The sequence below is a fragment of the Anomaloglossus baeobatrachus genome, chromosome 10, assembly GCF_048569485.1.
Source record: "Anomaloglossus baeobatrachus isolate aAnoBae1 chromosome 10, aAnoBae1.hap1, whole genome shotgun sequence".
Classification (NCBI taxonomy): Eukaryota; Metazoa; Chordata; class Amphibia; order Anura; family Aromobatidae; genus Anomaloglossus; species Anomaloglossus baeobatrachus.
The window spans coordinates 188,011,093-188,026,676 of NC_134362.1; the positions used below are offsets into that span (position 1 = coordinate 188,011,093).

Genomic DNA, 15,584 nt, shown 5'->3' on the forward strand with positions numbered 1-15,584 from the left:
ACGCTTATACTCGAGTCCCCGGCTTTCTTGCGGCCTAGTTTCCTTTTCTCCCGCCCCCAGCCCTGACAGGCAGGGGAAGGGCGGGACGCTGCACGGAACGAGCAGCACTGAGGGCTGGAGTATGATTTCCATTCTCCACCCCCCTCACTGTGCACAGTGTGAGCACCAGTTGCCGCACTTTCTCGGCCACGCCCACGGCTCCCTACTCTCGTCAGGACGCCGCAGCCATTCCTGACAGCTCCTCCGACGCTGCAGAGAGGGACAAACCCTGGGAGACCCAGACACGGTCTCTGGTGGCCTCACAACCGCTTTAAAGCGGGTGGTAAGCAGCACCTGTTGGTGCTAGCCCCATGGTGCTGTAGTGTATTGATACATTATTTGTTTATAGTATACTCTTTCACTGTATGAGCACAGTTCATTCTGGCTATATACCCTATTGTGTTACTCAGGGAAAACAATAGCATGGCGCCCACAAAGGCAGGGGTGCCAAAACACAGGCTTATTATGATGCCTGGCCGCTTGTACAACCCAGCTGCCGGCAGGTCCCACTGACCCTCATTGTGTGCAATGTTCGGCCCCTGTGGCACTTCTTCAGCCAGAGCCTCTGCTAAGAGGGGCCCAGGGGGAGCCACCTGTTGACACTGTCCAGGTGACGGGGACTGAGTTTGCAAAACTCTCTGAGACTATGGCTGAGATACTAGAAGCCTTGCAGTCCAGGCCGGTATCTCAGCAAAGGGACTCTGTTGAATCATTGTTCCCTGGCCCCCCTCAGTTGGACCAACAATGTCCTCCCGGGGTATCTCATACATCCCAGGCTGAGGGTTCTGACTTAGACCCCAGTCCCAGACCGACTAAGCGGGCTCGCTTAGAATTTCCCTCGACATCATATTGTTCAGGGTCTCAGCGGGGGGAATCTCTGGTTGATGATGCGGAGACAACTGATCAGGATTCTGATCCTGAGGGCGCTCTCAATCTTAATACTCCAGGCGGGGACGCCATAGTGAACGATCTTATTGCGTCCATCAATCAAATGCTGGATATTTCTCCCTCAACTCCTCCGGCGGAGGAGTCAGCTTCTCAGCAGGAGAAATTCCGTTTCAGGTTCCCCAAGCGTACACCGAGTATGTTTCTAGACCACTCTGATTTCAGAGAGGCAGTCCAGAATCACCATGCTTGTCCAGATAAGCGTTTTTTCTAAGCGCCTTAAGGATACACGTTATCCTTTTCCCCCTGACGTTGTTAAAGGTTGGACTCAGTGTCCCAAAGTGGATCCTCCAATCTCCAGACTGGCGGCTAGATCCATACTTGCAGTGGAAGATGGGGCCTCGCTCAAAGATGCCACTGACAGGCAGATGGAGCTCTGGTTGAAATCCATCTATGAAGCTATCGGAGCTTCTTTTGCCCCAGCATTCGCAGCCGTATGGGCGCTACAAGCTATCTCAGCAGGTCAAGCGCAAATTGAAGCAGCCACATGCACGTCCGCGCCACAAGTGGCATCCATTACCACCCAGACCTCGGCATTTGCGTCTTACGCTATTAATGCTGTCCTGGACTCTGCGAGCCGTACGGCGGTTGCGGCCGCCAATTCGGTGGTACTCCGCAGGGCCTTGTGGCTATGGGAATGGAAGGCAGATTCTGCTTCCAAAAAGCGCTTAACCAGTTTGCCAATTTCTGGCGACAGGCTGTTTGGCGAGCGTTTGGATGAAATCATCAAACAATCCAAGGGAAAGGATACATCCTTACCCCAGCCCAAACAGAACATACCCCAACAGAGGAGAGGGCAGTCGAGGTTTCGGTCCTTTCGGGGCGAGGGCAGGTCCCAATTCCCCTCGTCCAAAAGGTCTCAGAAAGAACAAAGGAACTCTGATGCATGGCGGTCTAAGTCACGTCCTAAAAAGACCACCGGAGGCGCCGCTAACAAAGCGGCTTCCTCATGACTTTCGACCTCCTCTAGCAGCATCCTCGGTCGGTGGCAGGCTCTCCCGCTTTTGCGACACCTGGCTGCCACAAATAAAAGACCGCTGGGTGAGAGACATTCTGTCTCACGGTTACAAGATAGAGTTCACCTCTCGTCCCCCGACTCGATTCTTCAGGTCATCCCCGCCTCCCGAGCGAGCCGAGGCTCTTCTGCAGGCGCTGCGCACTCTGAAGGCAGAAGGAGTGGTGATCCCTATTCCTCTCCAGCAACAGAGCCATGGTTTTTACTCCAACTTGTTTGTAGTCCCAAAGAAGGACGGGTCTTTCCGCCCGGTCCTGGACCTGAAACTGCTCAACAAACACGTAAAAGCCAGACGGTTCAGGATGGAATCCCTCCGCTCCGTCATCGCTTCAATGTCCCAAGGAGATTTCCTTGCATCGATCGATATCAAAGATGCTTATCTCCACGTACCGATTGCTCCAGAACACCAGCGCTTCTTGCGCTTCGCCATAGGAAACGAACAACTGCAATTCGTGGCACTGCCGTTCGGCCTGGCAACAGCCCCACGGGTTTTTACCAAGGTTATGGCTACTGTAGTAGCGCTCCTACACTCGCAGGGTTACTCGGTGATCCCGTACTTGGACGATCTGCTAATCAAGGCACCTCTCAAGAGGCATGCCAACGCAGCCTCGACGCTACCCTGGAGACTCTCCAGGGTTTCGGGTGGATCATCAATTTTCCAAAGTCAAATCTGACACCGGCCCAATCACTGACGTATCTTGGCATGGAGTTTCATACCCTCTCAGCGATAGTGAAGCTTCCGCTGATCAAGCAGCAGTCACTACAGAAAGGGGTACAATCTCTCCTTCAAGGCCAGTCACACCCCTTGAGGCGCTTCATGCACTTCCTGGGGAAGATGGTGGCAGCAATGGAGGCAGTCCCTTTCGCGCAGTTCCACCTGCGTCCCCTTCAATGGGACATCCTACGCAAATGGGACAGGTAGTCGACGTCCCTCGACAGGACCGTCTCCCTCTCTCAGGCGACCAAAGCTTCCCTTCGGTGGTGGCTTCTTCCCACTTCATTATCGAAGGGGAAATCCTTCCTACCCCCATCCTGGGAAGTAGTCACGACGGACGCGAGTCTGTCAGGGTGGGGAGCGGTTTTTCTCCACCACAGGGCTCAGGGTACGTGGACCCAGCAAGAGTCCTCGCTTCAGATCAATGTTCTGGAAATACGGGCAGTGTATCTTGCCATGAAAGCGTTCCAGCAGTGGCTGGAAGGCAAGCAGATCCGAATTCAGTCGGACAATTCCACAGCGGTGGCATACATCAACCACCAAGGCGGCACACGCAGCCGGCAAGCCTTCCAGGAAGTCCGGCGGATTTTGATGTGGGTGGAAGCCACGGCCTCCACCATATCCGCAGTTCACATCCCAGGCGTGGAAAACTGGGAAGCAGATTATCTCAGTCGCCAGGGCATGGACGCAGGGGAATGGTCCCTTCACCCGGACGTGTTTCAGGAGATCTGTTGCCACTGGGGGGTGCCGGACGTCGACCTCATGGCGTCCCGGCACAACAACAAGGTACCAATGTTCATGGCACGGTCTCAAGATCCCAGAGCTATGGCGGCAGACGCCTTAGTTCAGGATTGGTCGCAGTTTCAGCTCCCTTATGTGTTTCATCCGCTGGCACTGTTGCCCAGAGTGTTACGCAAGATCAGGGCCGACTGCCGCCGCGCCATCCTCGTCGCTCCAGACTGGCCGAGGAGGTCGTGGTACCCGGATCTGTGGCATCTCACGGTCGGCCAACCGTGGGCACTACCAGACCGAACAGACTTGCTATCTCAAGGGCCGTTTTTCCATCTGAATTCTGCGGCCCTCAACCTGACTGTGTGGCCATTGAGTCCTGGATCCTAGCGTCTCCAGGGTTATCTCAAGACGTCATTGCCACTATGAGACAGGCCAGGAAACCAACGTCCGCCAAGATCTACCACAGGACGTGGAAAATTTTCCTGTCGTGGTGCTCTGCTCAGGGTTTTTCTCCCTGGCCTTTTGCCTTGCCCACTTTTCTGTCCTTCCTTCAATCTGGACTGGAAAAGGGTTTGTCGCTCGCCTCCCTTAAGGGACAAGTCTCAGCGCTCTGTGTTTTTCCAGAAGCGCCTAGCCAGACTTCCACAGGTACGCACGTTCCTGCAGGGGGTTTGTCACATAGTTCCACCTTACAAGCGGCCGTTAGAACCCTGGGATCTAAACAGGGTGCTGACGGTTCTTCAGAAACCACCATTCGAGCCAATGAGAGATATTTCCCTCTCACGACTTTCGCAGAAAGTGGTTTTTCTAGTAGCAGTCACTTCCCTTCGGAGAGTGTCTGAGCTAGCAGCGTTGTCGTGCCAAGCCCCTTTCCTGGTGTTTCACCAGGACAAGGTGGTTCTACGTCCGGTTCCGGAATTTCTCCCTAAGGTGGTATCCCCCTTTCATCTCAATCAGGATATTTCCTTACCTTCTTTTTATCCTCATCCAGTTCACCAATGTGAAAAGGATTTGCACTTGTTAGATTTGGTGAGAGCACTCAGACTCTACATTTCTCGTACGGCGCCCCTGCGCCGCTCGGATACACTCTTTGTCCTTGTCGCTGGCCAGCGTAAAGGGTCACAGGCTTCCAAATCAACCCTGGCTCGGTGGATCAAGGAGCCAATTATCGAAGCTTACCGTTCGGCTGGGCTTCCGGTTCCCTCAGGGCTGAAGGCCCATTCTACCAGAGCCGTGGGCGCGTCCTGGGCTTTGAGGCACCAGGCTACGGCTCAGCAGGTGTGTCAGGCGGCTGCCTGGTCGAGCCTGCACACTTTCACGAAGCACTATCAGGTGCATACCTATGCTTCGGCGGATGCCAGCCTAGGTAGACGAGTCCTTCAGGCGGCGGTTACCCACCTGTAGGAAAGGGCCGTTTTACGGCTCTCTTACGAGGTATTATTTTACCCACCCAGGGACTGCTTTTGGACGTCCCAATTGTCTGGGTCTCCCAATAGAGCGACAAAGAAGAAGGGAATTTTGTTTACTTACCGTAAATTCCTTTTCTTCTAGCTCTAATTGGGAGACCCAGCACCCGCCCCGTTTTTTTTGTGTACACATGTTGTTCATGTTGAATGGTTTCAGTTCTCCGATATTCCTTCGGATTGAAGTTACTTTAAACCAGTTTTTAATTCTTTTTCCTCCTTCTTGCTTTTGCACCAAAACTGAGGAGCCCGTGGGAGCACGGGGGGTGTATAGGCAGAAGGGGAGGGGCTTAACACTTTTGAGTGTAATACTTTGTGCGGCCTCCGGAGGCATAGCCTATACACCCAATTGTCTGGGTCTCCCAGTTAGAGCTAGAAGAAAAGGAATTTACGGTAAGTAAACAAAATTCCCTTCTTCTCGTGTCATTGACAGGATGAACTCTTGATGTTTCCAAACCCAATTTCCCAGAAACAAGAAGTGAAGATTTTCTTGCCCATTACCGTCTCTCCTCAAACTCTGGTATTACCCGCTTACCCAAGAAATGCATCCCATACCTTCATGGTAAAGGTGAGACTGGAAAAACCTTCTGTTCTCCCAAATATACAAGTCATCAATTATACAAATACCAAATATATTGTATGAAATGTTAACGCTATCCCCATTTCATAGGATAAGATATAACCTGGGGTTTCTCCATTCATTCTCTATAGAACTGCTGGAGAAAACCAAAGCTAGGCAGTTCCATAGACAATGAATGGTGCAGAAATGCACTATCAGCAACATTGGGATCCTATTTAGCATTACCTGACAAACTCCTCAGTCCTAGAGACAATGAAAGAAGCTGTGGTCACACATGTGTGCTAACTTCCCCGTCAGTATATGCCTATTTTTTATACAGATATAAGTTCAAATGCAGCTAATAGCAGATCTGGCATCTGATAGATACAAAAAAGTATCATGTGTCAAGTTAGTTTTTTAACATCTTTGCAAAAATGATCATCAGCAGCAGAAAAAAAGTATCTGATTAAACACATAGCTGCATAATAAGTACAGACACTCCCAGCATCCACACAGCTTAGCCACACCACCTGAACAAGTCTTTGTTCCAAAAGTGAAATCCCACACCCTAAGAACGTTTTAACAGACTTGAAGACAATTACTTTATCTCATGGTTGTTTTGAAGTAGTTCTTACTCCAATTAAAAGTTTCTGGGATCCATTCTACGGTGCTAGTAAAAATGTAAGAAATACACAGGCATGTGATTTCCACAGCTCTCCAAAGGAATTCAATGAGAAATAGACCTTTTATACTCTTCAGATATATAGGCGTACTATGCACAAATTTAGGGGTTTCTTACATAATAGCAAATAGTAGAATACATAACTGCATAATAAGTACAGACACTACCAGCAGCCACCCAGCTCAGCCACACTACCTGAACACGTCTTTGTTCTAAAATTGAAACCCCACACCTTAAGAACTTTTTGTAAGGCCTGAAGACATTGCTTTATGTCATGGTTGGGCTGATGTAGTTCTTACTCCAATTAAAAGTTTCTGGGATTCATTGTACGGCACCAGTGAGAATTAAAGAAATACACAGGCATGGGATTTCCAATGCTCTCCAAATGAATTTAATGAGAATCAGATCTTTTATACTCTTCAGAAATATAGGCGTACCATGCATAAATTTAAGTGTCTCTTACATGATGACAAATAGTAGAATACATAACTGCATAATAAATGCAAACACTCTCAGCATCCACCCAGCTTAGCCACACTCCCTGAACAAGTCTATGTTCCAAAAATGAAATCCCACACCCTAAGAAATTTTTGGAAGGCGTTTCTTACATGATAGCAAATAGACATACATAACTACATAATAAGTATAGACACTCCCAGTATCCCCCCAGCTTAGCCATACTCCTTAAACAAGTCTTTGTTACAAAAGTGAAATCCCACACCCTAAAAACTTTTTGGCAGGCCTGAAGACATTGCTTTATCTCATGGTCGTGTTGAAGTAGTTCTTACTCCAATTAAAAGTTTCTGGGATTCATTCTACGGCGCTGGTAAGCATTTAAGAAATACACAGGCATGTGATTTCCAAAGCTCTCCAAATGAATTTAATGAAAATCAGATCTTTTATAATCTTCAGAAATATGGGCGTATAATGCACAAATTTAGCCGTTCCTTGCATGATAGCAAATAGCAGGATACATAACTGCATAATAAGTACAGACACTCCCAGCATCCACCCAGCTTATCCACACTCCCTGAACAAGTCATTTTTCCAAAAGTGAAATCCCACACACTAAGAACTTTTTGGAAGGCCTGAAGACCTTAACTCCTTTCTTACTTCAGCCGACACAATTTTTTTTTGTGTAAGCTATAATATACCCAAAACTTTACACAAGATGTTCTCTTTAGGCCGAGGGAGGCAGCGGGAACGTCTCCTGGTTTTCCACAAACAAGAGCATCGCAAGTATTAATACCAGAGGCTTCGTCATAACGGGAGGACAACCCGGCCACTGCCTTGTCCAGGCTAATGACATCATGAACCCGCTACATAGTGGTCAGAGCCACGTAAGTAATGCAGGACTTCTTGTGTTGGACATTCGCTTACAGATCCCTAAAGTTCACTTTTTTCCCAACTCGAAAACGTACAAAAACTTTTGCCCTCTACAACCTCTTTCTACTCTTCTGGAGTTTCCCGCTGTGATCTTGCTTTGTGTTTTCATTCCTATCCAGGTTTTGGTGCTCCCGGTCATCTCTTTGGAGCTTCTCCCATCCAATGCTGACACGCAGGTAGGCCGGGAGATAAATATTCCGGTAGTGGTGTATGGCCAATATCAGGACGCCATTTTTCCCTTCGTAAACTGTTCTCTGTTTCCGCTGCACATCAGCATGGACAAGGGTGGAATCTTCAGCATCCAAGATGGTAAGATATATCGTATACCAACAACTATGTACAATCGGTCAAGACGACTGACTGTCTTCTATTATAATAGAATACAGAAATTCCGGCGCACACCAATACATTAGTGTTTGTAGATAGTGATGGGCACCAGAATGGTTCTCTTTAGGCAACTTTGACCATGACCAAAGTCCACTTGGTGGCGCTGCTACATCGCAACGCTATACAAGTGAAAGGGGTCACATTGTGCCAACTCCACTACCAAGACAAGAAAGTTGCAAAAATCAGTTTTTTTGTGACTAACTTCCCCCGCAATAGTGTAGGTGTCACAATATGACCCCTATCACTTTTACAGTAGCGACGCCAAGCATATTTCGATTGCGTAGACTAAGTCATTGGAACATAAAACCTTCTTAGGCTACTAATCTAATTCCTTGGCAATAGATAGGTGCACGTTTGCTCCTCCATCATGCTCCTGCCTGAAGATATTTGCACAAAGCCCCGGACACAATGTCCTCAAAGTCAGTGTAACGACAGATGAAGGGGAATACCACAACGACGCCATGTTCTCAGCCTACAGCCCTCTTAAGGTACGTTTACATCCTCCTGATCCCGGCATTTACATACTTATATACACTTGGCTTTCATCTGGTTGCAACTCTTCTTCTTGCAGGCGGTTGATCCGGTGCACACCTCTGTGCTTTCCCTCCACTCCACCAAGGTCATGGTATTTGAAGGTGGTCCAGGCCCATGGGTTCTCGAGCCAACCTGTTTCTTTAGGTGGCTCACTGCTGAAGACTGGAGTAGCGTTCACATACACCAAATTGGATCTCCGACGAAGGCAAAGAAGAATCTACACACGTATGAGGTCCAGTGCACCAAACTGGGAGAACAGGTGAGCGAAGGACAGAAGACTTCCACTGTGTTGGACACATGAATTGCGAAGATAAAAAACAGCTGGTATCCTGCAGGTTTTGACATTTCAATTGGGAAATAATCCTGGAACTCTAAATCCGAGACCGTCGGTGGAAATGGTGGAAGTCAATCTCATCTGTGCTTTTCCTGCGGGCATGTCCTTGTATCCGGTGTATTCGGCACTCGATGGAGCTCCACCATGTCCCATCCTGAAGCATAACAAGCAATTTGTAAGACTTTTACCCTTGATCAGTTCCTTCTGTAGGTATAGGAAAACCAACACAAGGACAACATATCATAGCCTGTCGATGTCCTTTATTTAGATCCCTGTATCCATGTTGAGGGACACAAAACTGGAGCTGTTTATCTTCGACCAGCACCGGAGGAAATTTGATAACTTTAGCTCACTGGCGATGGATTGGACCTCTTCCAACGAGACCACCGCTCTTCTTCCTCATGGCCAGGGCATGCAAGAGATAGCAAAGAGTGATGGCACTGGACAGACATGGTTACATGGTGAGTGGTGGTTATGCTTAAATTACAGAACATATGGGCAAGACGTTTCGATAACGGTTGATGAAAAATTGTAAATATGTAACTTGTGCCATAAGGAGTGTATTAGTTTTGCTACAAATTAGCTGAAGACTGCAACTCCACCAGTGAACGCAGCTAACCTGACCTCTGGGTACTTCATTAAACTCAGTGATCCCACCTGAGGCCAGGTTAGCTGCAGTCACAGGTGGAGGACCGTGGGAACCTCCAGCTCTGACCGCAACTAACCTGAGTGATGTCATCACCCATTCTCTGCCTGCTGCTATAGCGTGCAAAAATCCCGGGTGGCTGCAGGCTGCTATGTTTAGGTTGGGGGGGCTCAATAAGCATTGGTCTTCCCAGCCTGACAATACCAGCCCCCAGCTGTCGGGCTTTATCATGGCTGGGTATAAAAATTGGGAGGACCGCATGGCTTTTTTTTTTAAATTATTTATTTAAATAATTTTAGAAAAAGAAGCCGCATGCGGTTCCTCCTGTTTTGATACACAACCAAGATAAGCGCACGGCTGGAGGATGCAGCCGTGGGCTTGATTTGTGCTGGATATCATAATATGGGGGGACCCTACACCAATTTTTTTTAAATTTTTTTATTTTTACTGTACAATAGACCCACAGACAGGGTCTGTGATTGAAAGCGTCAGACAGGCTGTCACTCAGCATGGGGGTGCGGCTGACTGCAACCAATCACAGACGCCGGTGGGTGGAGAAAGCAGTACATATGCATGAGCCTAATGAGCGGCCCTGGAAGTGAAAGAGCAGCTGCAGGTGTAGTTACAGCCATGCTGGAGGCTCGGTAAGTATAGTGTCTCTTGCTTTATTATTTTCTTCTTTATTTTTTTGTATTAACTGAGTGCCGGATCCGGATCATTAGCCGGCACTCGGGTATGTTTGAAACCGTGCGGATCCGAACTTTTGCATTCTGGGTCCGCATAAGTGACAAAATTTGCAAAGAATTGTTGCATGGATTGGTATGGCGGAGGGCAGAAAGGTAAATGCCGCTCACAACCCTTTTGTCGGCACAGTCTACCTTCATCCACCATTGAGCGCCAGTATATAAAGTGTTGGATAATGGTGCACAGCATGGTAATCAAATAATGGCACTGGTTTCCAATAGGTCAGCATCTTCTAGAAGTAAAGAACGTAAAAGGGACGGTTTCCATCAGCGTAACTTGTGACGGATACAAGTCCTGGGTTCAGGTCGAAGTAAGTGAATGTTTCCTAAAGTTGAGGAGCAGAGGCGACAGCCGTCACAAAGATGTTTCCAATAACAGGAGACGTCATCGCTTCTCATCACCACCGCGATGGAGCTATCCATGGTCGATGACGTCTCCATTTCACCGGACGACATCACCGTATTCAATCACCCAAACGTTAAGGTGAGCTTGCCGTCCATGTAGAAAATGCAAGAATTGTATTTTTTCCCATGTCGTTTGGGACAGAATTTTTAGACAATGATGTGATTACATATATTCACTTTTTTTTTTTACTTGTTAGGAAATTTTTAAGTTTGTGGAAGGATCGGGACATTTTCTGGTGAACGTTAGTGATCTCCGGATTGCATATTCTGCGTATATTGAAGCAGAGAACACAGTGCAGGTATTAACACTGAATGCATAGTCTATGTACGAGATCTATGAGAATGCAACGGCGCAGACGACAGAGCGGAGGGATCCTGGTTGACCTCCCCCCCCCCCCTCCCCGGACCGGTTCGTGACAGGTACATTCGGCACAAGGTCAGGGAATAGCTTAGTTGGTAGCAATAAAACTGATTATATTACAATAAGAGATATAGCCATGAAGAGATGCAAGATTCAAGCACAATACAATTTACACGTTATTACGTTACTCCTATCATTAAATAATGGTCAATGTCAAAGATATCTTATTCCTAATTCCCAAATCCGAGAAGCATCAGTATCACTCCACTACCCATCACCGTCGTATACTATCTAAATAAACACACATAGCACACAGACTCTAACGGGGAAGGGGGGGGGGGGGTGTTTGATATCACTACCTGTCCAATTCGACAGGTAACTTCACAGACTCAGTATGCTGACTGAAGCACAGTCCCAGTCCCCACTTAATACCGTAAGTCTGAATGGGAAGCAACAACACAGAAATACGGTCCTTTGCCCGTGGCCGGGTGATGTCTCAAAACTGGTCATGGATCTTCTCCTTGAACTGGTCATGGATCTTCTCCTTGAACTGGTCATGGATCTTCTCTTAGAACTAGTCATGGGTCTTCGCTTAGAACTGGTCACGAATCTTCCTCTGGAACTGGTCATGGATCTTCTCTTAGAACTAGTCATGGATCTTCGCTTAGAACTGGTCACGAATCTTCCTCTGGAACTGGTCATGGATCTTCTCTTAGAACTGGTCCTGGATCTTCGCTTAGAACTGGTCACGAATCCTCCTCTGGAACTGGTCATGAATCTTCCTCTGGAACTGGTCATGAATCTTCCTCTGGAACTGGTTACGAGTCTTCCTCTGGAACTGGTCATAAATCTTCATCTGAAACTAGTCACAAATCGTCCTCTGGAAGTGGTCATGAATCTTGGTCAGAAGTCTTCTCTTAGAACTGCTCATGGAACTGCTCATGGAACTCCTCTGGAACTGGTCACAAATCTTCCTCTATAATTGATCACAGATATTCTCTTAGAACTGGTCACAGATCTTCTACTAGAACTGGTCATGAATCTTCATCTGGAACTGGTCACGAATCTTTGGCTGTAAGCCCGCTACCGCTACTCACACAACCGTTCTGCTACATGTTCAGGCGCCAACTCCTGCCCTTCGTTCTCTCAGGCCTTTATAACTATTAACTGCTTTACAGTTCTCACCTGACCTGTTGCCTCCTCCCTACTCTTCCCTGGAGGGACGTGTCCTTTCACTCCTCGGTTCCTCTAATGCGGGCCTTACACGAGACACGCTATCGTGCGATTGCACGAGCGATCGTACCCGCCCCCGTCGTTTGTGCGTCATGAGCAATTAGTTGCCCGTGGCGCACAAAGTCGTTAAACCCCCGTCACACGCACTTACCTGCTGAGCGACCTCGCTGTGGGCGTCGAACGTCCACTTCCTGAAGGGGGAGGGACGTTCGGCGTCACAGCGATGTCACACAGCGGCCGCCCAATAGAAGCGGAGGGGCGGAGATGAGCGGCACGTTAAAATCCCGCCCACCTCCTTCCTTCCGCATAGCCGGCGGGTGCTGGAGGACACAGGTAAGCTGTGTTCATCGTCCCCGGGGTGTCACACGGAGCGATGTGTGCTACCCTGGGTACGATGAACAACCGGCGCCATGTTAAATAAACAACTTTTAACAACTCAGTGACGAGTGCACGACTCACGATTTGTGAGCGATACTGCGTCGCTTGGAGGTGTCACACGAGACGACGTCGTGAACGATGCCGGATGTGCGTCACGAAAACCGTGACCCCCGACGATGCATCGCGCGATAGATCGCCTCGTGTAAATTACCGCATTACTGTCATTCTCTGCTTTTTTCTGTTCTTATCATCTTTGGTCAGCAGATGGCAATGTTTCCTTGCATTTTACTCCTTCATCCCCTTACATATACAGTTGATAGAAAATAAAGCTTTGTTTGTCTTTTGTAAAGGTCACTTTTGTATTTTCCAACGCGTTTGATGAGTAATGACCTCCCGCTGACTAAAGTAAGCGATGCATTTCACCAAATTGCTGACAAGGAGGGATCAGCCTTTCCATCAAACTTGATGGCTGCTCACTCATCCCAGTCTCACAAACTCATTGCCTTGGAGTAACCCTCGACTCTGCTCTATCCTTCAAGCCACACATCCAAGCCCTCTTCACCTCATGCAGACTACAACTCAAAAATATCTCCCAGATCTGTGCTTTCCTTAACCAAGAATCAGCAAAAACATTAGTGCATGCCCTCATCATCTCCCGCCTTGACTACTGCAACCTCCTACTCTCTGGCCTCCCTTCCAACACTCTTGCACCCCTCCAATCTATCCTAAACTCTGCGGCCCTCTTAATCCACCTCTCCCCTCGCTACTCCCCAGCCTCGCCACTCTGCCTATCCCTTCACTGGATTCCCATCACCCAACGACTCCAGTTCAAAACATTAACCAAGACATACAAAGCCAACCACAACCTGTCTCCTCCCTACATCTGTGACCTAGTCTCCCGGTACCTACCTGCACGCAACCTCAGATCCTCACAAGATCTCCTTCTCTGCTCCTCTCTTATCTCCTCTTCCAACAATCGCGTACAAGATTTCTCCCGTGCCTCCCCCATACTCTGGAATGCTCTACCTCAGCATATCAGACTCTCCCCTACCGTGGAAAGCTTCAAGAGGAACCCAAGACCCACCTCTTCCAACAAGCCTACAACCTACAATAGCCCTCAGTCCAGTACACCACTGCGCAACCAGCTCTGTCCTCACCTATTGTACCATCACCCATTCCCTGTAGACTGAGCCCTCGCAGGCAGGGTCCTCTCCTCCTATACCAGTCTGTCTTGTACTGTTAATGATTGTGGTACGTATACCCTCTTTTACTTGTAAAGCGCCATGGAATAAATGGCGCTGTAATAATAAATAATAATAATAATATGATTGCTCCTGGCAAATTTCCTGCATCAATTATTGGGCCGTCTCATCAATGAGGCTGAGAAATATTACTCTATTCTATAGAATCTGTTTGTAGAGACTGTACATACATACGGTGTGAACAGAAGAACAAAACCAAAAGACCTCTCCATCTTTCTCCAGGTGATCCCTCTGCACCCTGGGACTCTGACATTGGAGGTACATGACCTCTGTATCTTATCCACAAATCGTGCCACCGCCGCCATCCACATCTCTGACATCTATGGCTTGGAGATTGACTTTGTCGATAAGGTAAGGTTCTCATTATATTGCTACCATGTTGTTGTTGCCCACTACCCAGATCGATAATACATATGATAACCTATCACACCAGCTAGTAAAATAATGTGCTTCAACTCCAAGAAGTGCGAAGGAAGTTAAAGGGGTTATTCAGGACATTGGACATCTTAGACATTGATGACCCATCCTCAGAAAAGGTCACCAATATTACAATGTAGGGGGCTCGCCAGCCGCCATCCCCATCGATCAGCTATTTTCAGGTGCCTAAGAGGATGGATGAAAAAATGTTTCTTCATCACCTTGCACGATCCTTGCCAATGTTCCTTATCTGTGATTCATAGTATACATATATTCACTGTGACGATATGCCACTAGGTGTCACTAGAAGCTACTAGAGACAGGGAAGTCAAACACGCCGGTGGTCAGAAGCCAGGAAGTCAGATACGGTACACAAGGAGCGAGCAGAGCTGGGGTCAGGGTACAAAACAAAGGACAGAAGCCAGGAAGTCAGATAAGGCACACAGGCAGCGAGGAGAGCCGGGTTCAGGGTACAAGTTGGAGGTCAGAAGCCAAGTAGTCAGATAAGGTACACAGGGAGAGAGCAGAGATGGGGTCAGGGTACAAGCCCGAGGTCATAAGCCAGGTAATCAAATAAGGTACACAGGGAGTGAGTGGAGCTGAGGTCAGGGTACAAGCCGGAGGTTAGAAGCCAGAGGGATAATGTCAGAGTCAGGGGCACGGGCAGACAAGGGTAACAAAGGTCCGGGGTAGGAAGGCAAGATCAGAATAACAAAACTCTCGGGAGCCAGAGAACTCACTGCAGAGCAGGAACTACGACTGGCAGCGTTCCGGGTTAGCTTGCTCTCTAATACGAGGCGCCTGAACACAGGTCCGTCCCCGAACCAGCGCAGGACCCAAAAACTGACAAGCAACCCATCATCTGGAGCATATTACAGAACATTGGCTCTGCTGGAGAGCAGAGCACCACGGATAATGGCATTCACCTTTTGTGTTTTTCTCCAGGTGGAAGTCGGAAAGTCTGTAGAAGTCTCGATGAAAGTTTGGGACTCTTCCCATAGACCGTTCCTGAATAAATACTTTGGCATCATGCAATTGAGTGTCCAGAGCTCCAGTCCTATCGTCAGTCTCAAGTAAACCATCCCAAACTATTTATCGACATCCTGATATTTCATAGATTCCTTCTCTTCCTCTTTTCCCTCATTCCAAATCATTACTCCACCATTGACCATGGGTCAAATCTATGTGAAAAATAATGCACTTTTGCAAATACTAAGAAAAGGAGGTAACCAAAAAACATCTTGGGAGTGATCACAAAAAGTCACTGACTGATCCCCAATTGTGCCAAATGGGAAATTTCGTCTGCAGCCACAGAGATCCAAAAATGTCCACGCTAGATGATGATAGG

The 15,584-nt window shown here is 48.1% G+C and overlaps 1 protein-coding gene across 1 annotated transcript in view; it reads left to right on the forward strand.

Annotated features, from left to right (window-relative positions):
* The window catches only part of LOC142254740 (nuclear pore membrane glycoprotein 210-like), a 70,672-nt gene that overhangs the window by 15,312 nt on the left and 39,776 nt on the right, over positions 1-15,584 (forward strand). Inside the window, exons 12-23 of the mRNA XM_075325996.1 lie at positions 5,343-5,477; positions 7,335-7,490; positions 7,656-7,845; positions 8,266-8,411; positions 8,495-8,716; positions 8,793-8,966; positions 9,060-9,252; positions 10,403-10,491; positions 10,560-10,664; positions 10,783-10,884; positions 14,042-14,170; positions 15,182-15,309. Coding sequence (XP_075182111.1) covers positions 5,343-5,477; positions 7,335-7,490; positions 7,656-7,845; positions 8,266-8,411; positions 8,495-8,716; positions 8,793-8,966; positions 9,060-9,252; positions 10,403-10,491; positions 10,560-10,664; positions 10,783-10,884; positions 14,042-14,170; positions 15,182-15,309 — 1,769 coding nt within the window. The remainder of the gene's footprint in view (positions 1-5,342; positions 5,478-7,334; positions 7,491-7,655; positions 7,846-8,265; positions 8,412-8,494; positions 8,717-8,792; positions 8,967-9,059; positions 9,253-10,402; positions 10,492-10,559; positions 10,665-10,782; positions 10,885-14,041; positions 14,171-15,181; positions 15,310-15,584) is intronic.